Source organism: Stigmatopora nigra, chromosome 22, assembly GCF_051989575.1.
Source record: "Stigmatopora nigra isolate UIUO_SnigA chromosome 22, RoL_Snig_1.1, whole genome shotgun sequence".
In the NCBI taxonomy this organism is placed as follows: Eukaryota; Metazoa; Chordata; class Actinopteri; order Syngnathiformes; family Syngnathidae; genus Stigmatopora; species Stigmatopora nigra.
The window spans coordinates 3,730,776-3,754,467 of NC_135529.1; the positions used below are offsets into that span (position 1 = coordinate 3,730,776).

The 23,692-nt window shown below is 37.4% G+C and overlaps 1 protein-coding gene across 5 annotated transcripts in view; it reads right to left on the minus strand.

Annotated features, from left to right (window-relative positions):
- The window catches only part of LOC144215399 (glutamate receptor ionotropic, delta-2), a 230,902-nt gene that overhangs the window by 23,682 nt on the left and 183,528 nt on the right, over positions 1-23,692 (minus strand). For all 5 annotated transcript variants that reach the window (XR_013330421.1, XR_013330422.1, XM_077744290.1 and 2 more), the window contains 3 exons: positions 20,463-20,601; positions 17,549-17,744; positions 1,055-1,221 (listed from right to left, as the gene is read on the minus strand). Coding sequence is in view for 3 of the 5 variants with exons in the window: in XM_077744290.1 (XP_077600416.1) it covers positions 1,055-1,221; positions 17,549-17,744; positions 20,463-20,601 (502 nt within the window). In the remaining 2 variants the exon portion in view is untranslated. The remainder of the gene's footprint in view (positions 1-1,054; positions 1,222-17,548; positions 17,745-20,462; positions 20,602-23,692) is intronic.

Consider the following 23,692-nt stretch of genomic DNA (forward strand, 5'->3'; position numbering starts at 1 on the left):
TACTTTTTCAGTACATTATTACTATATAATGTACGAATAATCAAATTGCTAAAATACATGTGAACAACAATAAGGGTTTTATTATTTTAAACATGTGTGCTATTTTTGCAATTCAGTCAGCACAGAGAACACGTTTTGTTAGATGGGCAAATGTACATGCTTAGGATAAAGCATGATTAATCCATTATCGGTTATTGTTCAGCACTTATTAGCGACAATAATAGTAATTTGGATTTGTATAGCGCAATCACATGCCATTTGCTTAAGCTTATGTTCCTACAAACAAAGTTATCATCTTAGCGTGTGGAGTTTGCATGATCTCCCTTCATACTCCCACATTCCAAAAACATGTATGGTAGGCTGGTTGAATACTCTAAATTGCCCCTATGTACGAGTGAGTCTGCATTTTTGGCATTTGCAGAGTTATGCACTTGAAATTAGGCATGTGTGTGTGTAGAGTTTGTTTCATGCATTCCATTAAAACACATCAATATCTGAATTCTTTGGGAATGCACAATGCACAAAAAAATAGCTAAAGATTAAATTATAATTGGGCACTTGGATCCAAAGTGTTATTCCAGGCATTCAAATGATGTGAAATTGATTAAGATTGTCACAAGAAATGTAACCCTATCACAGAAAAGGAAGGACATATTGCTACAAGTAAGCCATATAACCTTACAAATGCTGAGAAAATGCTACTTGTCTCCTGGAAGATATTTAGGGGCAGAATTTCATTTGCTGATAGTAGCTGCCAGGGCTAAAGAGGCAATCTGCAATTGTCGCAGATAGCTGCACTAGAAATACAGCTTTTTTATTTTGTCAAACTGAATTTAAAGTGTTGATGGGAAAGAAAAAACTATGACCTTTAGACAAGGAGAGAATAAATATGAAAATTAATCTCTGAAAAGTTTTTCATTTTTACACAAAGCTGGCCTGGGAAGCTTTGGCTACCACATTTGTTCAAGTAAATACATATATTTGCATGACAATTATCTCTCAAAAGAAAAATCAATGATGCCATCGAGTGTTGCCTTGAGGGAGTGACTCCTACCTCTGGGAGAAAATGTCTCTGTAGGGACTGCCGTGCTGCATCGCAATGCCGTAGCCACGGTCTGGCGCATTGCTTCCCACAGTGTAGAAGGAACAATCCTCGTCATTATTAGCGACATACTCCAGTACTGCCGCATCCCACACAAAGCCAAAGTGGCCGTACTTCACCTGAAATAAAACATTAATGGCATTTTAGAAAAGCATGACCCTTATGATAAGACATTGGACTTTTATGGGTGAATAATTGAAACATATTCTGTTGATCAGATGGATCCGGGGGTGCATACATTCCAGACGGCCGCCAAGGACTAATTCATCACAAACAATATTTCATGAGCACACCACAGCAAGGTTATTCTTCTCTTCTGAGATAGCAAATTTAAATGGAAAAACAACTTCAGTGCTTATCGGTCCCTCCCGACTCTAAATGCAGGAGTGTTACTGGTTTACTGCCTTATTTTATACCCTCTTTGTGGGGTACGTTCACAATTGTACCTCGATGGTTTAGACTGTGGACTAAGAAAATATTATATGCTTTAAAAGGTCATATAAACTATATGTGACATCTAGTTCCAGTCTCTTACTGAATCTTTCGTTTACATTGTGATTGGCTGCATAAAGCAGGCTTCCTCTTGTGCTATAATTCATGATTAACATCTGTGTAATTGATAGTGGCCAGTCGGCTCCATGGTAACATTAAACTTACCTATGGTAAGACATAAAAAGTAAAGAAACAAAATCGCCACTTGAAAACATTCCTTGCCTTTTTTTCCTCAATGTGTCAAGGAGTTAAATAACACTATGAAAATTTCAAAGCTTCTTCGTTTTTGCTGAGTGCATGTGTATCAAGTGCCTCCGATCAAGTAATTTCACAGTCTGTAGTCTGAAGTAGGCATGTGTGTGTTTAGTGGTTTGAGTGTGTGTGTGTGTGCAATTCATTGCAGTGATTCTGAATGTGCTATGTGTAACTCTGTCAAAGTTTTAAGACAATTTTGAGAAGTACTATTTACTATTGGGAACACTTTCATGGCTTTTATGTATGATACGGCAAAATGAAGGCGTCGAAACTGGAAAAGCTACATTGCAACGGTGTTTGAATAAATACATGACAAATAGAAGTAAAGTTGAACAGCACCAAAGAATGCTATCAGCATTGTTTGCAGCATCCGTGAGTTAAACATGGTGATGCAAATTATGATAAATACCATAATAAAAAATAATAAATATCTCATCTGACTGCAACCAAACTCGCCTTTCAATCCTTAACACATAATACATTTTGATGAGCAGGAAATAAAAATGAAACGGCACAATTTCAAATTCAGTAGTTGATGCTCCCATTTTAGACACAATGATGCAAATAAAAACACCTTCAAATAGAATATCTTTACACTGGATCCATTAGATAGCAGCAGGGATTCTAAATTCAATATGGTGCCTCTGTAATCAACTCATGAATGTATGCACTTTGCTAATGTATCTGCAAGCACTTGTCCATTATAAGCGATGAATCGAGCTATAGATGGGCTTAATGTCCTTCAATCTTGACTATGAAGACAATAGGTAAATTTGAAGGAAAAGTTTTTTTTCTGTTGCATTTCTCCTGAAGTTTATAAAGGCAAATCATTCTGACCTGGACGGCAGCGACTGAAGCTTTGGTAAGCTCCACCAGACTACTAATTGTGACGGGGCAGCAGGCCATTTTCAAATGAATGTATTATGCAGGATAAACTGTTGGCATGTATCTTTGATAGCAAGCTGCTGAGTTTACATCGTGTCACAAAGCAAACATTGCTTAACACCTGTGGTCTCCTGAATAAATGACAAACATGTAATTACGTTGGTACCAAATTGTTTTCCATTTGACTGAGGCCACTTAAGTTGGATTAACACATATTGGTCTGCAGGCATCGTTGTGTTGATGACTGACAATTCAGGAAGCCCTTTGTAATGGTGAAATACAAAAGTCATTGCCATTGAGATGAAATCCAACACACAGAGCGAGAAACAACTGCACAGTAAGCAAAAACAACATGTATTTTGCTTTGCCCGGGCATCAAACCTCGGCTCTAATCGGCAATGAGTTTGAAGGAACTGTCTTTTTGATTGGAACTACTTATAGACCAAAGGTTTTGTGGGAATTAACATAGACACTGTTTTAAACATTGTCTCGCCCATTGCAGTGTGGAGTAGAAGAAAATCTTAAATTGTAAGAAATAAAAGAGGACTCAGACATTGTGGTAATCCCACCTCAATCAAACAAAAACACAATGAAAATATCTTTTATGAAGACTAACTTGTAATGTGCTCTCATTAAGTGTTTTGGGTGCAAACATTTTACATTTTTAAACCTTGCCTGGAGTATACAGCAACATATTTAATCCAACAGATGTGCAAAAACATATTAGTGTAAGGCCATACTGTTCATTCTTAGTAGCAACTTGGGAACTTTTAGCACTTTTATTGTGTGGGCAAAAGAACCACACTGACTTTTGCCTCATGTGAACTCATTATTAAAGTGATGAGTCTGAGGTCTTTGTTGTAGCATGTCAAGAGTTGTGCCGAGATAAACTTTCAGATCCCTTTTCTTTAAAATCACTTGTGTGCGACAACATGGCTCCCCAGACCTGTCAGTGAACTTCCTTATGAATCCAAATCGTTGCATCAGACTTTGTTTTAGCCTATCAAGAAGGACAAATTGCTAAGACCCATGATTACAAAATTGAAGGCACCTCCATGTCCCACCTGCACTTCCATCACTCCTAGGTTTTATCCTCTTGACCCAGGGAATATCATTAATTAATGCAATCCTGTTTTCTCTTACACCAGACACATCTTGTTTGTCATTTTTAAATATTATTTTGGGTGGTGGCTGAACTGAATTTATTAAAGCATCAACCACACACAATGATGAGTCTTTTGTGCCTGTTTGCCTTATAACTTGTATCACAGAATTTGATTCATGTGATTCAGAGAAATAAGAGCAAAGTAGACTTGAAATCCTCATAGAGTAGAAAAAATAGAGCAACTGCCCAGAGACACACTCACGTCTTGATATCTTCACATCTTAGGCCACAAAAAAATAAAAACGACTCTATGCTCCCAAATAATTGCAGCTTCTGGTGTTTTTTTTCCCCTCCCAAAAACTCCCAACTTTGGCACTGACTCTTTCTGATCCAAAAGCACACAGGGAAAGATGAAACATTTTTTTCTACCTCCTGACCTCGTCATGCTGTCAATTCTTCTTCTTGTGGTTTATTTTCAATTTAAGAAATAAAGGGAGTAATGTTTTTTTCCCATGCTGAATATTCCACCAAGCTTGCAGAAATTATATTTGAAATAAAACTAAATTAGCGGCAAGAGAAATCAACTAAGGCAAAGCAAAGAAACTATGTGACCCGTCATGATTCTCAGACCTAGGCACGTATGTAGATCTTTATATCTTTATTTTTAATGCATTTTCACGTCAATCGTTCTTTTTAGTTTTTTACTACTTGCCTCTCATTTTTATTCATTCCATTTCTGATGTAGAGCCATAATACTGTATATATGATAATAAGATCATCCGACACTCAGCTGTTTACTCACCATTTCCACAGATGGAAACTACTCTAAAGCAGGTGAGAATCAATTTCAGAATTGAAAATGCATGAATGCACTTTTAGAATCCTAGCTTTATTATTATTATTATTATTATTCCCCAACATTCCACTTCTGTTTTGATGGTGTCGCAGTGTTCATCACAGAGTAGTCTAATAAAGGAAAAAAATGAAGGTTAGGCCATCCGATGGGATTATTTCCCCTCAGTGGGATTGTTCTGTGAATGGTTGTTTGTCTCTATGGGTGCCTTATGACTGGATGGCAACCAGTCTGGGCTGTATAGTTCACCTTTTCCCCCAAAGTCCCCCAAGACACTTACGAGGACAAGCTGTTGAAAATGAAATGAAATTTAAGGTTAAGACAAGACTGCTGCTGCTAAAAAATGAAGAATTATTCAATAATACATTGGATGAACAAGGGTTTTTCCAAAAGTAAATAATCAAGAGTTGAATCTCAAGCCTTGACCTCCTATGTGCAGTTTTTATTTGTTTGCAATTAGATAAAAAAAAAGTATACTATTTTTTTACCATCTACCCATAGTCTACATAGTTAATTGTAGACTATATTTACATAATTTACATGTGTAAGTGTACATTGAGATTAGTGTTGACCAGTCACTGTACCTCATCTTTTGCCAGAACGAAGCTGAGCCCTACATAACCCCAAGAGCCCTAAGTTCGCCTGGAACCGGTCTTCTGTGTGTTTAAGAACAAAAGCTTAGCAGGGTGAGGTTCGGACCCAAATGTAGGGACAGGATTTGAAAATGTGACAACAGTCTATTTAACGTATTGAAGATGGGCAGAGTAGCAGGCAGGCAATAGGGGATTCGTGGAGTTGAGTTGACACTGGGTGATTAGCCTGATAAATAGCGGGATGGTTTGGCACACTGTGGAGAATGATCTGGCACTGCGGCTAAGTGCTGGACTGATTAGGATGAGTTACCGGTCTGTTGGAAGGTGAGCAGATTTGGGCAGAGGAGGTGGGCGTTACTCACAGGTAGCGTGGAGCTGGGTGAGGAAAAACACTGACTGTATAAAAGGATTGGGAAGGGAGACCGAGGCTATGACACAACTATTAGTCATGCACTATAAAATGCTGTCCTTTATGGCAGAGAGGCAAGGAGAAAACATTGTTCAAAGAAAATCAGAGCAAGCTTGATGGAGGTTTAGATAGGAAGTCACTTTTAAAATACGAATTTTCCATACCCTGTATTTTTTTTCCATTTTTGTAGTATCATTGCCTCTTTTTGTCACGAAAAGAAGTTCAGAAAACGTAAATTTTTGATAGATTGTGGAAATCCAATGTGATTTTTTGAAATCCGTGCTGATCAAACACTGATTTTATAGAAGCATTGTCAAGATAAAGATGATACTGTAAACCCACTCCTCTTTGCACAGGTTACAAAGCTCATTAAATCTCTCGGGTTTTTCTGTTTGACTGTTCATCTGAGTTGGCACCATCCGCCATGAGATTAAAATGTTCCTTGTTGCCTTTGGTCTTTCATTTTGGCTTTTTTTGTTTGACTATACAAGTGTTTCTCAACTTTTTTTGAGCTGTGGCACACTTTTTGGATTGAAGAAAATCTCAAGGGAGACCACCATCTGAAAATCTTTTAATTTGAACCTATAGCCAATAGTCAATTTCATAAAAGTTTTGTCAGCAGGAATCACAAACTTCCAAAATGACTCCAAAATCTCATTTTTCACACATTTTAACCTTGAAATTGTTCAATTTTTAATCCTGTTATATTCATATAAATTTTTCCTCTGAATATTACATTGGATTGGACCTAGTAGCAGAGTAAGAAAAATCTAAATAATAAAAATATATCCGTTAAGCCGATGAGAGATGTGATAGTGCAAAGTAGGAGTAATTGGAGACAGATGTCAGATACAGCTCATCTGTCATAGATCATTGAGCTAGAACCAAGATGCTACAGTTAATAGGATGCGGTATGAAAATTATTCTTTTTTATTTATTTTGCATTGACTTGACTTTGTAAAGAAAGGACACATTGTAATTTCTTTCCCATATCAAAATAGGTGTTCAAGTTCCAAGTTTTTGCCTGGCAACAAGACAACTCAAAGTTAATCAAGGTTAAACAGCCAACTAACCAGAGGAAGGCTCATGTATCATTAAATATATCCCAAGCCTTACAAGGCTGCTTGACTCAGTGGGATAGGTCTTGTCTAAACATCACATCAGGGTTGAGAATCTGAAGTCCATTTTGATCCCAAATCAGTGTCAAGAGGTTAGAGGTCTTTGAGTACTTTGAAAGTTGAAAGTTGAATAAACTGACTTGTCCATGTTTTTGGAGGCAAGAGTCCACATTTCTACTTAAGTGTTAAATGAAGTTGTTAATTATGTGTTAGAGAGGGGTATTTGTGATTGTAGGTGGAGAGTTGCCCAGGGTGATGACATAATACTGGCCATTCGATTCAAAGAACAATTTAAAATGTGGAAACACTTTTTTTCCCTTCAGTAGCACTGCTATTCTAAATAGTCCAGCCCACTTTGTCATTTATTCATAGTATATAGACACAAAGAGTCAAAAGTGAACCATGTCTGTCACCTCAGTGCTCTGTACACGCAGAGCGATTTCAAGGTTATTGCAGATTACAGAGCTGCTCGACCTCTCAGAGCAAATGACAGGGGACATTAAGAAACTAGGGGCAAAAAATGTCTTCAATTTTTTTGCTGACTTTCATAAAAGCAAAGTGGTATAGTAAAACGTCAACTTTGTGTTTCTACATACATACATACATACATACACACATTACATGTTTTTAGGAAAATTACCAATTAATTTCATACTTTCTACTTTGCAAAGCACTCAACTCCTGCAGGGATGGACCTTCATTCTTTCTATTCTGTATTGTTGCTTTTTTTCTTCCTTTTTTGTAGTCAATATGAGATTGGAAAACAATTCATTCTCCCTTCAGGGATATTTTTTTTTCTTCTGCTTCTTCAACTTTGAATCCATAATATCCACCCATGTGGGCTTTTTAAAACCCTCCGGAAATAAAAAAAGGAGGGATGTTAGCTGTAACTTATGGCTTCATGGGTGGGATAAACCATTGATGTGGGTGCAGAATTCCACATACATCCTTTGTAGAAGATTCCAGTGAAGCCCGACCTTGAGAAGACATCACACAATGGCCCTTTACACACGGTATTAGTATCTGTCAAGTAGTGAGGTTCTTTTTTTACTTGCAAAGGCCACTTGTCCTCGTCACATGGTTGGTGACTAGCCTCAATGGCACACTTTTACCCACCAGCGCATGCACTCTGCATTTTTAACCTTCAAAGTACGTAAAAGATAAACTCTGAAACGCTGGGAATTCTAGGTTACGGTTATGATTGTGAGTGTGATTGGTTGTTTGTCTCTGTCTGCCCTATGGCTGACTGGTGACCAGTCTAGCCGAGGATGCGCGGTACGGAATGAATGAATGAATGGAAGTAAAATGTCAGAGGTGTATTACATTCGGTTTTGAGTGGACAGGGATGATGGCATGCTGGCATGGCTGTGTGTAGAAGGTAGTGAAAATGCAAATCATCTCAGATTGCATTGACTCATTGTGGCCAAATGGGCCAATAAGAAGCTTGGTGAAGTGATTTGGAAGCACTTTGATGGTGTTTGCAATCCAGCTGGGATATGTGCCCGTATATAAAAGGTCACGACTGCTCTCTGTGAAATGTGTCCTCCAAATTAGAAATGAACTTTAAGGATTGTTATTTCTGGGGGAAGATGGAATGGCACTAAATAGAGTTTGGACTACTCTAATGACTGAAAATACTTTTCAAAAAGCCCCACTTTATCTTTCAACGCTTCTGTCAATACTTTACTGTTTGTGCCTGACTATGATGTTTTTCACATTTCATTTTACACTTAATCTTATTTTTCCCTTTAAGTTTTGTAAAGCGCTTTTTTGGCTGTACTGTATCTAATGAACACACTTAAAAAATAAAAAATAAATAAAACTTACTGATACGCCTAAAAATCAGACAAGATAAGAGTGATGGGCAGTTTACCTGCTGGTTTCCAAACAGACCATATTAGTGGTAATGGAGTGACATTATTGATGACGCCCATATTCATTTTTTTCATATTGGCACTTCACTAGAAGTTTTCCTTGCATGTCTTTGTCAAACTTTTTTTTGGTTCACTACACACTTCTGTTGCTCTGGCTCACAGACACTTGTGTGATGTATGGTTATGTGTCCCCCCCAAAATGTCCATTAGTAGATGGCATTGGGCCATTACCTCCTCCACGGACACAGATAAAGACACCTGGCGTGTTTGCCCTGTGAGCCACGAGGAATTGAGTGGACAAAGAGCAAGTGGGAAAGGAAAAGATGGATGCACTGGAGAAACACCTTGGCCATGGCTGTGAGCCCAGGAGTGTGAGAAGAGATGAGTGGTAAATGGGAAGATGATGAAAAAAGAGAGATGGCAGCTCAAAAAATGAAAGAAGGCTCTGAGAAAGTGAAGACAAATGAGGACACAAGACAGACTTTGTGTAGGATATTGTCCCAGTAGAAATTCACTCCCTCATTCATCTTTTTCATACTTTTTATCTGGGGAATTAAGATGGCTATCTATTGCTTCCCTTTTGGTCAGGCTAGCGGATTTTGTATCTTACAGCAGAGGCCATCAGGTCTTATATTAATCTTGTTGTCTAACATTGTCAATGTGGCTCATTGTCTAGTCTACTGGACTAATTGCATTGCTTCGTTCCACCTCAGCCCCTCAAGACAAACCAACTGTGTAATTGCTCATGCTTTGCCAAATAGAGGCAAATCATTTTATCATAACTCATTTCACATGTTTGTCACCGATAGCTGTCATAGAAAAGGAACAGTGTTGGGGTTATTGATGAACCTAACAAACAGTATCTCAATCTTCCTATCTCAGTACCAAATTTCCCTCAAGGTGCTATAATTATGCACATTGATTATATTATATTCCGGATATATAAAGTTGTAATATTAGGAGAAAAATGTTTTATTTTAGGACAATAAAGAGGAAAAAATGCTTAACGGAAGAAATTATGTCCAGAAAATAAGATGTATCATTATGAGCCAATATTCAAGAGAATAAATGGCCAAAACATTAAAAAAAAAGTCTTAGAAATCAGAATACATTTACTAATATATAATTATAAGAAAAAGTTATAACATATGACTTAGACTCAACATTTTCCAACAGGCTGGTGTTTAAAATACATTTTAAAAAGAAAATAAAGGGATTCATTTTGTATAGATTAGTGATTTAAGTACCTATCTGATTCAAAAGAAAACATTAATATTTGTAAAATAAAGTTCTTATATTACAATTAAAAAATAGAACGGCAAGAAGCTAAAAATGCATTTTCACCATAGAATATAACATGCATTTAATGCTTGCAACAATTGCGTGATGACCCATGTGTCCTCTAAATAATAGTTCAAGCCATTATTTTTAAAAGGTACATAATCTGTGCCACCATAGCATGAAGAGAAAAGTCACCCTTTTAGGGGTACAAACTTGTATGGTTATTAGGTAAAAAATAGAATGGATTTTAATAGAAAACGATCAGTAGACGAACAAACAGGGAACAATTACTTAGGGAGATAAATTTATGGAGGCATACAGTAGATGGGAATGGAAATTGCCGTGCTATTAAGTGAATTGTGTTCATGGAGGGCAATGGGCAGTCAGAATGTTTGGACGAATGCCACATTTACAACGCTAGTCATTAAGTGGGGCCTTTGCAGGTTTATTGACGCCATCAACTATTCTGTGAATTAATCTCTTAAAATGCTCTGGAGAAAAAAAATCATTTTTACACGGTTTTGTAGTTCTGTTGTGTATACTGCGGCTAACACAAAAATACTCAATGGATTTAAACTTAACATTTGTTGCCAAGTTTACACAAAGATTTTTGAGAATATAAATGGAAATACTCTTAAAATATGCACAGAATGTATGCATTGGCTCTATATTGCATTCTCTCATTCTGATAGTGTCCCGCTTGCTTCCTATTCCCTCTAATAAATCACAGAACCATGCATGACAGATACAGTGAAGTAAGCAATGAGGAAAATATTCCTTTTTTACCACTTCTGCATTATCTTTACCAGGCATTTGTTATAAGCCTTTAGCAAAGAAATATAATGACAAGTTTTCATCATTGAAATGGCCACTGAAAAAAAATTGAGATCTCTTGCACAGTTTAAGAAAAGTGCTTGTCAACTACTGCAATTATAACCCAAAAAAACAAGTGTGTGAGAAATAAGCCACAAAAGAAGCACCATATCCCAATTGTTGGGGGGAAAAAACAGTCAAAGGGAGGGTTGACTAACTGCATTCATTCTTTCATTTTCTATACTGCTTATCCTTAAAAAGGTTGCTGGGGGTGTTGAAGTCTATTCCAGCCAACTATGGGCAGTAGGCGGAGGAAACACTGAATTGGTTGCCAGCCAAAGTCAAAAGAAATAATACAATGCATCCGCCATGCAGTCTTTAGCTAAATTTGAATTATGGGAGTATTCCTTCATTTGCTTAAGATAAAGGTTCCAATAATCAGTCCAAACAAAATGAACCCCAGTGATTAATATGTAAGGATCTGCACGAAATTCAATATTCAGCATACAAGTTGGGGAGATATAACACTGAATACAATTGTTATCAATAGTTAGGGATCAATACAGTTGCTCCAAATCAAAAAGTATACATTGTAGGCAGGCGTCAGGCTGCCCTTCTCCATAGTGTTGGTTTATCATAAACGGCACTCTCTCACCAGAGCAATGATCTCATTGTAATTCCAGCAATAAAATGTTGTTTTCTTACTCCTTTCGCATTTCCAACTTATCACAAATCGCTCTTTTATTTGAGCACACCTCATCAATATTAACATTATCTCACTTTTTCAGTAGGACCCTGCATCTAGGGCCTTTTTGTTTCCCTTTTGCCTAAAGCTGACTCTTAATGCAGGAACGCAGTCATTGCACGCACATAACCAGAGGATTGTAACAGTGAGGAAATATGTTTGCTGTTTGGGTGCTATTTGTGTGGAATTCTAATGAGCCAACACACTCTGCAGGAGAAAGGAGATTTCTCTTGCCCTGATTTTTCCTATTCTTCCTCCTCTTTTTCTTCCATCTGCCATCAGGGTGATTTGCACTTGTAGAAAATAGAAATGCCAAAAAGGCATTTGGTCTTAGAAGGTGAATTACTGCAGAGGATATTGGGCACGGTTCTAATCGGGAGAAGTGACAGAAGTATATCAAGCTGGCTTTCTGTGGATTTTCACTGCTGTCTGATAAAATAATGCAAACAATATAAATAAAAAGTCTTAAGATTCACAAATCCAACCAGAGACGACGCCACTGATACAACTTTCAAACTATGAGATATCCTTTAGATAATAAACCCCATTCATGAAAGCTTAACAGGGGTTTTGGGTTTGAAGAGGAGGAGGGGGTTACTGTCACAGTGACACAGATGGCCACTGCGTAACCTTGGCAACTCAAATCGATGGCTCATTGGCATAGGCTTGCTTTTCAAAAAAACGGTGACAGTGACACTTGCGTGAGTCTAGCTGCTAGACAAGCACTGACACAAATACCCCTTGACAGGGGTGATCTTGATGCTTAGCGAGTTGTCCATGAAGAAAGTGGCAAAGGTAGGCATTTATTTATGTGCTTACGGAAATAATATCAAACACTTTCACTGCAATACAGTGAAACCACATTCACATCTATACAAGCTTTACAATAGATTTATCAACTAATTTTACCCCTCCCACAAACATTATACATTGTATGTGTGAGAGTGAATGTCTGCTTGTTTCACTGTTAGAGGATAGTTTTCTCCTTGAATGCGACTATCTTTTCCAAAACACTGAATATTTACATTGTTTAAGTATTTTCAAAATGAAGAAAATATTTTTTCGCACTACGATTGATGTGGTGCTTGAGATAAGCTGCTTATACTTTCACACCATATTCCAGTTCATCCATGAACTTTGAAAGTTAATGAATCACTTTATTAGGTATAGCTCGTTGGCTACTCCCATAATGGACCTCTTATCACCATCTGACCATTTAGCATAATGACTCTGACAATTATGATTAAAAAAGAGTACCATCATTTCTTCACCTGTGTTACATAAATTCCAAGACCTCGATAAGGGGTTGTAAAATGCGAGACTCAAAACATTTGCCAATATGCCATAATGGCTTCATTGATGATGATGATGATGATAATGATGATGACAATTATGCAGATTCCTTGATTGAGACAAATCAATTGAGACTCGTTCGGATCCATTGGTTTGCAGGGTGTTCGGATCCAAATTAGAACTAAAGCAATACCCAATGTTAGCTTGGAGAAAAAGAAAAAGTGGAAATGAGCAGTATCTATAAAAATTAGACGTGTTCACATCAAAAAATAAAACAAAATAAATAAAAGAATATTCATTCATTTTGTTCTGTGGCATGATAGCATTGCCATTTGGGATGCACTTGAAGTCCCTAAACACCACCCGAGAAGATTCTACATCACAAATGCACCCTTAGTAGCAGCAATTCAAAAACTCAGTTAGAGATAAGTATTAGTTTATATACCGACTTGTTGTCAAGAGAGACTCTTTAGTGCCACTAAGAAAGAAACACTTGGATGGTTTGCTATCTTGACTGCCACTGTTTTCTACCACTAGAAGGCAATATGCTGTTCTTGAGAAGAAATTTTCAACCAGCACTCAAAGCCACCATCTTGACGTCATTACAGAATAACAGTTGAACGCAAACCAAAGATTGTTAGACAGGCATCAAGAAGACGAAGAAGAAGAAAAAGACAACATGCAAGCCTCATTTTTTTCTATCAAATGCTTTAAAAACATCTCCCTGATCAGAGGCTCCCCTTTCTCACCAAATCTTGTTTAGTCACTAAAATATTTAAAAAAATGACAATGAAGATTTTGATGCTATAATACCACTATATATTGGCACATTGTGATCATTTAAGAATGTAGAATGAATTTAGAAAAACATCTAAAATCAGGAATGAAGTATTTGTCCTTGGGGATTTCCTGCTACTTGGTTGGTGAAAGGGAGTTGGAGATTGATGAAGGAGAGATAAAGATCCAAGGAGTAAGAAGTTGAGGACAGATTTAAAAGGAGGAAGACTGCAAAGTGATGGAAATTATTACATGGAGTTTAGTAGTCACATGTACATTACATTAATTCATTTTCCTATTACCTTAATGGACTTCTATGATGCATTAGTGCAGTGGCAGCCATCAAATACAAATGCACATCCCATTTACATTCGGGAGAGGACATTAGAGGTAAACCAAGCCCCTACCCTCCGCTATTTCAAAATAAAGTCACAGATGTCTTGGAAAAAAAACCTACTGTACTGAACATTGACTGGTTTCAGGAGTGAAATTATTACATTTACTACTACACATAAAAGTTAAAACAAAAAACACAAAAACATACTTCATAGATCATTTTTGTTTGCGCCAGTGCGGTGCACAGTACCAAAATAATACTACCCAAGAATACCCAAGGAAAACTCACAGCCCTGAACTCAGCTGATTGCTACAATCCATTTACATTTTTTTTCTTCAAAGAAATGAGGGGCTGGTTATAAAATGAAAGCAGGGAGTGCATTAAAAAGGCTTTTCTTTCGCTGACTACACACACAATACATTTATGTATGAGGACTTTTAACTCATTTTCCAATCCAGCACGTCACTTCCAACCTCCTCATTGGTCACCGTTTATATGCTCAAGTGGAAATTGGAAATATATTAGCAAAAAAAAAAAAACATGTATCTCAGAATAGGCTTTAGACAAGCCATCAGTTGACCTTGCAAATTCTTTTCCACATACGTGAAAGAAATGACAGCATACACAAACACAAATGTAGCAAGTGTAAAAGGTTACTTTACCACACTCATCGAATTCAGCACAAGGTCACATTGACATAAAATCACTTGAATGATGACCATTCTCCAAATATCACACTCCAGTCATCAGAGACTCTAGAAGTGCATGTCAGATGCTCGCACTTAAATCATCTAAACTAGTACATGAGTGTCTTACATATTCAAGGTATGTATGTATACATCCGAGTGTACTTGCAGGGCAGCAACATGAATGCATACTTTGCAGCACATCTGGCAAAGTGGGCAAAATGCTGTTCATGGATGGTGCAAGCATATTTGATTTGTGGCTGTACTCTGCAATATGCAAGTATCCAGTAACAAAAGCAGAATGGGACGGGAGTCTTCATAAGAGTTAAACACATAACATCCTGCTGGTTTCTAGTGACATTATGTCATTTCATACAAGTCATCCAATGAACTATAGGTTAGGTCCGAGATGAAACATGATTAACTTAATTGAACTCAACGATCAATCATAGTCACGTTCGACAATAGTTAATATATCTATTGTGACCCCTTAAAAGTGTGTCTCTTTTATGTATATCAGTCTGAAATATTATTCAATATTACCCTACCTTACAGCCCAAAATACTGACAGACTCAAACAAAGACATTTTTGTAATTCAGACCCATTACTGAAGAACTCAAAGGCACACGCATGACGGAAACAGAAATACCAGCATTACTACAATGCTTTTCCAAACTAATAAAATGCATCTACCTCAACAAACAATTGATTGTTTCTCAGACTGCCCAGAGGGCCATCTTCTATGTGAGGCACAGCCATCTTGGAGATAAAGATGTAAACAACAGAAATGCTGCATTAACGCAATGTGCCATGAACAAAGGATAAATAAACCACAGGCCACCACTACCTACAAAATGCTGAAAAGATACCAAAGAGGGAAAGGAGCAACATACAAAAAAAATGCACTTTGTGGGTGGTGCCAAGGCGTAAGATTTGGAGCCCTTGTCTTGGAGCAATGATGAACCAAAGGGCTTCCCTGAAATAGCACACCCTGACATCGACATTTTTTTTAACCATGCCCAAACACGACAGTAGATCTTAAATCTTGCAAATATTTCAAGAACCTAAGCTATAAGCAGATACATTTTTTCCCTCTAATAAATCTGTCTTCCGATATTAATATCATACTGTATATAAATAAATTATACTTATATCAAAATCAACAACTGGCAGACTAAATTTCACAAGAGCACAGAAGACAAGTTCAATCTTATCAAAAGCACAATATTAATCACGGATTTGATTGGCAGTCTCCTTCCAAAAATTGTATATTTCTGGCACATACTTCCAATTACACGCTCAACATGACGGCTGACGTTGGCAATTTTCCTCGTAGTTTCTGAATTAACAGAAGCTATTTGTAACTTTCTGAAAGGGAATGTGAACTTATACCTGTAACAGAATAGAGCCATAAACATTTCACTTAATTTACGTGACACAAAATGGGCTGAAAAAATTTGGATATTTCCCAGATTCACGATCTAGGTTTAGCTTTCCTAAATTCTAAACAAACCATCTCCGTTTTCAGACAAATCCTATTTGTAATAACCTTGGGAACTCAAGTGTTTTTCATAGTCTGAGCAGTTGCTTGAGCCAGAAACACACCAATAATTCCCCATTTTTAACAAAGACGTGATCAAAGTATTGCAGTATGCGGACTATGTTTACGTATATTGCTGAGCATCTCCAAGGTTGCGATATTTTGTTTGTTGACGCAGAACGAAAAGCAATTCTAGGGATGTAGTATAAGCATCGATCCATGAAGCCCAATTTTTTATCTTTTGTCTCAGAGCTGATTAATTAGATTAACATAATTAAGTGTGGATTGCTCTTCCATTATTCATGGACGGATCGAATTGAAATCTGGTAGAAACATTCTAGTTTTCACTCACATTGAGGACTGAAATGCTCACACAGTCACGATTTGGCACACACATTTTTATGTTGGATAAATTACTTAACACAACCCACAAGTAAGATTTTAAATACTGGGATTATTTCTTCAAATGGGATGATTCATCTTTTACAGAGAGTTAACAGAGAATCACTCATGTTAACAGGCAGACCCCCCCCCCCCTTGATTGTAGGCCCCTGAGCTTGTAGCCAACCTTAGCCTGCAGCCCTTCTCATAGTCTGAGCCATGTACGAATACCATACTGTACAAAGCCTTCAGATGTTCACATGCACATTAAATTATGTATTTGAGCAAGAATGGGCATGATTGTATATGTGGGTGGATGTGCGCGTTAGTGTGTTTATGTGAGACACCAAGAGACAGCTGAGACGCTGACCTGTTCTGACATTTAATATTATTTTGCTACAGGGGATGGAAAGTGAAAAGTGGAGAAAATCCATCGCGCGCGGGAGACAACAGTGACGAAGTGAAGGAGGTGTATAGTGGAAGTGGGTAGGGTATAAAAGGCCCCAACGGCAAAAAGAGACAAGAAAACAGACGTATGAAGGTGCTCAGATATAACAAACAGGCAGACACTCACCACACGTCTAAATATATCACATGGATAGCTGTCCATGAGGAAGTGCTAATGACATCATGGCCAAATAGCCTAAAGACAGCGATGTGCTATTCAAGGTAAAAGTCAGTGACCTGGATCAAAATAGACTTCATATTTGCAGGTTGACGCAAGGTGTTCTAATTAACTTATGTAACTCTTTGGGGGACATTCTGCTGAAAACTGCTTGGAGGAAGTCATTTGATCAACCCTGATAAGATCCAAGGTAACACAATGTTTGGACTTTTAAAAGAAGTGACTGATTAAAGTGAACTCATTTAGAAAGACAGACAGCATTTGCATTAGTACTTGAGACTGATAATGTTGGGACTTGAGGGCAAAAACACATGATGTCCCCCAAAATATACATTTTTCTTGTTATCTTCTGATATAAGGCATTCAATACTAAAGATTCTCACCTTTCGGATGCCCTCCTTGGATTCCTCTATGTTGTTGTCCACACCTCCTGTGCGGTTGATCATCCGCCACATCTGTGAGTACATTGGGTCTCTCTCAAAGGGGTTTAATGCCTTGGACCGCACCTGGTCATACACAGCGGAGTCCAGCACCGTGCCATAGGGAAGCTCTGTCTGCTTTGACAAGTCCTGGAGGGACCTTGAGACAGAAGAGGTCACATTTAATTGAAAAAAAAACTAACTGTTGAACTATGGACTATTAATGTATTAATTTACCAACTTACAACAGATAAGGCTTCATTCATACCACAATTGTATCAGATTTATGTAACATGCTGATCCTAACTAAATATTGACCAGTATCACAAGCCCTTTGTATCAAAATTAAACCTCTAAAATATGCTATTTTGAAATATTGGGCATCAAATTAGGATGCCTCCTTGATGATTTTCTCCAAGCATTCTCCACTGAGAGGAGGGTATGGAGCCTACCCATAACACACTGGAAAGACTATGTCTTCCGGCTGACCTGGAAATGCCTTGGGTTTTCTATCAATACAGTTGGCTTAAGTAGCTGGAGAGAGGGAAGTTTGTGCTTTTGTGCTATAGCTGCTGTTGCCACGACCCAACAATAAATTTGTAGTGCTCATAAAAGGAATGTATTGTGTACACCATCTTCATTCAAATGAACAGTGGCACTACATTCACACTTGCAGGGTATAAGAATACCCACTTGTTTCTTCATCAAGTCTGAAGAAAAAGTCATTAAGATCTAACCTGATCTTTAGTCAATTCAATTACATTGTGCGCATAATGGACATCCTTCTATCCCACTGTGTCTGTCTTTTTCTCTCTCTCCCTGTTTCAGTTTCAGTCTCACTCAAAGCACCCACCCCTTTTGTTTTCCGAAAAGATTCACTGTGAAATTGAGGAAAAACAACCAAGCATGAAATTGACCAGATAGGCGGCTGTATGTTCACTTATTTCATTTCCAAGATGAAACAAAATACACTAATAGTTCAAAGAAATCATCTTGGCCTAGCTAACTTTTCTTTACGATATTGAGAAGAAAACTGACGTCTTATTTCTCCACAGCCTAAAAGGCTTTCTTCAAACAATCCTTGGGGGTGTTTGTTTGAGAGTGAGCTTTTATTTGTACAAATGATTCTATTTTCTATATACTATTGCAAGACATGGTGCTGTTAATTAATTGGTTTAATTACCTTGCATTGCCACCCATCTTTGGTTTCTGTCAAACTACACATCTAAGGCAGACAGATATCCACCTTGCCCTAAAAATAACTATTAGGAGCAGCTGGATATCTAACCTTGCTCACTGATTACCAAGCAACAGTATTTACGTATCCTTCAACCATTCCCTTCCTTTCTCCAACCCTCCCATTTTCACCAATCTATACACCACCTGGTGAAATGAAAAGAGGCAAACTATAAACCCATCTTTTGACATATATAGTGACCACACTAATGGTTGGGGGTTCAGATTGGGGTGAATTGGCATATCAACATGTACTTCATTACCTAAAGTTATTCTGGCAACACAGTTTAGTTCTCTAGATGACACTTCACTAAAAAAAAGAGCAAGTCCCAATCCCAACTTGATGCTCATCTAAATTCTTTCTAATGCTAGCACCTTTTTTGCAGGCTTCAGGCCCATGTGAAGAAGTAATTATACCTTTAGTGACCTCGGAAGAGTAAATATATTATAGATAATGCATGAAAATTTATGGAAATTCTTAATTCGCCTGCAGAAGCAAGAGGAGAGGCACTTGCTAACGCCGACACCTTTTTAAACAGACACATAAAAATGGGGCAGAAAGACAAATTTAGGAAATATTAAATTAAAATAAATGAAAGAGACAGATTTAAGGATAGACAGAGGGAAGGACACAAATCATGAGTAAAATAATGAATTTTGTTTATTCAAATACCGTGCCAGGGTAGAACGACACCCGGGGCACAAATGATGTTTTGGAATGCTGATTACTCCAATGAGAGATAAATGCTTCCGAGTGCCACCAGGAAATAAGTATGGATAGACCTCACTATCAGGGTAGATAAACATAATGCACAGAACTAGTGCGAGAGAGTTTTCTTTTATTTGTGTGTGTGACAGACCTCTTGATGCCCCATTTCCTATTTGTAAATATGTCCACGTGAATGTATCTAGTCGTTCTGTGCGTGTGCTGTTAACCCTGATTAATACATTGGCTTCATTTTGTGTGTGTCGTTCTATGTTTGTATAGCACAACTATTGATATTCCCTTAAACTGTCTAACTTGCATCTGTTTGTGATCTTGTTTTTCTATTATTATGCGACACAACATTTGACATCGCACCTTCAGTCAATGGAAATGTGTCTACAGAGACACCTCGCTACTTTGCACTTCGGTTATTGCTGCTTCACTACATTGCAGATTTTTTACTGCGGAAATGTTTTTAAATTTAGATATTTTTTAATTCAATCATTCATTCATGGTCTTCTGTTTGCCACTTCTTGCGAGGGTTCTGACCCCCCATTGACCGCAATAATCGAGGGGTTACTGTATTTTTTATTTTTATTTTTAACTTTATCTGTCTGCATGAGTTTGTTTATAATTTTATTACAAGACAGGAATATACTACAACACACTTCTCCTTACTGGGCTGATGGCATCTTATTGTTTTTGTCTAATGCATTTTTTAACACAAATACACAAGGTCTCAGGAAAGAAAATGGAAGCACGATACTCCAAACAGACAGGAAATGTAATAAAATCCTAAAGTATACTAAATGACAAGGTAGGGTAGGATAGAGGATGCAGTGGGATTGCGCCAGATAAATCAAGTCATAAGCATTAAGAGTATAAATCTCTTAGTAGATTCAGTAATGTACACACAGGAGATTTTTAGACACTCACTGGATTGAGTTTTCGATGCGCGTGATGGTGAGGAACGCAGCTAAATTGGCTGTGTATGAGGAGATGACGATGAGGGCAAACATCCACCAAACGCCCATCATCATCCTTGTCGCCAGGGTGGTGTAGGGAACCTCCCCACCTAAACAGAAAAACACAAAAGATGAAGAGGTGAACTGCAGAAGCAATACCAATTTATGATATTTTTATACTTCCTCATAAAACAGTTTACTGATAAAATATTTATATTTGGAGATCTGAGTGCTCGGACCAATTCATGAGACATATTCTAATCCCTTTTTTTCCCATGTGTAACTTATTTTGTTACTTTGTTTTCAATGTTTGAGGAAGAAAAATGAATTATGGATAAACGACACAGGAAGAATCTTTTTTTGTTGGCAATAGACTAGATGGAAACTCCAAACTTTACAACAGTAAGGCACACAGAAGTACTGCTCGGTTGCAAAATCCAAATAACCTCATACTATTCTTATTGTGTTCTGGATTAGTTATCAATACTATACTCGATATTGATATTTGTTCTCATCACAATGGGTTTGTTTACCAATGATGTGGTGCTCTACCTTAGGATGATCTATAAAAAAAAAAAAAAATGCCATTGGGAGGCAACTTTGCATGAAAATGTATTTCAATTCCTGCAATTAGATCTTTTGGAAAGGAAATTGAGTTGATTCATTCTGATAAGCAGTGACTCAGTGCTAAATAAGCTCAAATCAACCAAAGCCAAAACAGCACCTTTTCAAAAATCCACGTGACACCCTCCCACATAAGCTCATGTTCCCTTTATCTTCTCCCTCTTTGCTGCATTGTTACTCTTTCCAATCCCCCTTTCAAGCCCGAGCACCACTGTTTCTCTGACATTTAATTCAATTCAAATTTGTTATCGTCCTTTACAGTATCTTCCCCACTTCTGCTGACTACACAGTATTACCACAAGTGTGAGGGTGCCGCGATATGTGCCACTTTACAGCCACTTCAAACACTCAGGCTGTATGCTTTTATGTTACTTATCATATTACATCAGATACCACTTATGTTACATCAGACACCAAATTGAAAATTTTATGTGAAGCCCATATAAATAAATATCAATTATTGGCATTAGCTAAAAGACTTGGTGTACCTATAGAAGAGACGGTGGGATGTGAGGTGAAGCCGTCCATTCCTCTAGTGAATATTGGCATTTATTTTTTAATAGTGGTCATATTCAGTGTCAAATGAAAAACATTGAAAAAAACACTTACCAAGGGTCACTCACATGTCATGCTTGCCCTTGATTTTTACTCTAGATGCTATGCATTGACCACAATATTGCAAAACCTGTGCTTTTCTGTCCATTTTCATGCACAAGTATGGACTAATTTACGATGGCTTTGCACCACAATATTCTGACAAATCTTTCCAATCCATCACTTTTCTCTCTCTAACTCTCAATACATCTCATGTCAAAATATTCAAAATAGTCCACAAATCTGTGGATGTTCACAGACCTAATTGCAAACATATTGATCTTATATGATGACAGGAAATATTTTTAATGGTTGCAACGTATTTGTCAGGTCTTAGTGGACAGAAATTCAAGGTTGTCATCGACTGGCCAGTAATTACACAATTGATTAAATAGCTCTGATATTTAAAAAAAGATACTACATTTTTAAACTACTTTGCCCATGCAGGGCTGGTGATTTAATCGAGATGTCGCTGTGAGTGAGACTTTTGTAAAGAGAATCACCTTTTTAATAATTATGAAAACATGGTATAGAAAAAGTAATTTCTGTGGCGAAACTGTTATATACTCGGCTTGTAGCCTACTGTACTCTCATTAGTTAAACTAGTTCTAGTGGGTCTCAAATGTATGTGGTCCTGATGCAGAACTGTTTTGAGTTTGTGTTACTTTATTATTAGAGGCATAGAGCCTACTAGTTTTGTTATTCTCTTGTTTTAATATTTATGTTTATTTGAAAGACTTCAAAATTATATAAGTACTATCTGATATCTGTTGTGCTAATGTCTGCAAGCCAGCTGTTGTGGGTATGTGCATGACAGGAAAGGTGTTTTGGTGGTGTTTATTATTTGAATTTAGGGGGTTCAGTCATATTACTGACTTATTCAGCGACTTTACAGCCTCCAAAGAAATTAACAATTTTTTTTGTTTTTGTTTTTAACTCTAGCTAAACTACATTGAGTCTTTTGTGAACAAAATGTATCGTAGGCCCTGACTCGACAGTGTAAACAGTATTTCCCCTTGAGGATTTTCAGAACACATGGAAAATAAACAAATAGACGACGTCTGCAATTGTCACCTACGGTCTTATATAAAATAAGCAAATTACGTTTTTGATTAAGCTGTGTCATGAAGTATTCATGAGAAATGATATGAAAGGCTAGTGGGAATAGGAATGTTTTCTGATGGAAGCATGCAGGCGGACAAGCAAATGTGATTTTTCAATTTTTCCTCCTCCATTCTCCATTTGAATAACATATTTGCAAAGTTGTGACAAGCTTCTATAACATGACTTTTGCGACTCTTTCTAGAGTTCCACAGATGAAACTTAAAGATTGTGATTTTTTTCCCATACTAGAACTATTTGCATAGCCCCAAGAATATGATATTGCTTAATTACTGAGACACACCGCGACAGTATGGCGTTCATACTCTACATTATAACCCATGTTTTATACTTAATTCTCCAAAAATGGAGTAGTAGTCCCTATTCCATCTGACCTCAGTCAAATGGTTGAATATTCACAACAAAGGTCGTACTGTACATCGGGTGTGGTTCTAGAAGTTTGAACAAAAAAAAAAACAATAAAAAGGTGACAGATACTTTTGTTGTCGTGATGCATGATTCTATTGTATTTCTGTGTAACACCATAAGACTATCAGTAAAGAAAGTCAGCTACTTTTACAACACATCCCTGTCACTTTTATTTATCCCCCTTTTGTAGAGAATAAATACTGCACATCATGCATGTCCACTCTCTCAACCCTGCTGCTGTATAAAAAAAATGTAATACTATATCAATTTTATCAGACAGCTATTATCATGGGCCACACACCTAGTGTAGCATTGTGAAGTCGCACATGTTGAAATATTCTTTTTTTTCATTCATTTTTTTGTACTTTTTACCCTCACAAGGGTCATGGGGGATAGCTGTAGCCTACCCCAATCAACTAAGCCCACCAGGCGGGAGACACCCTGGATTGGTGG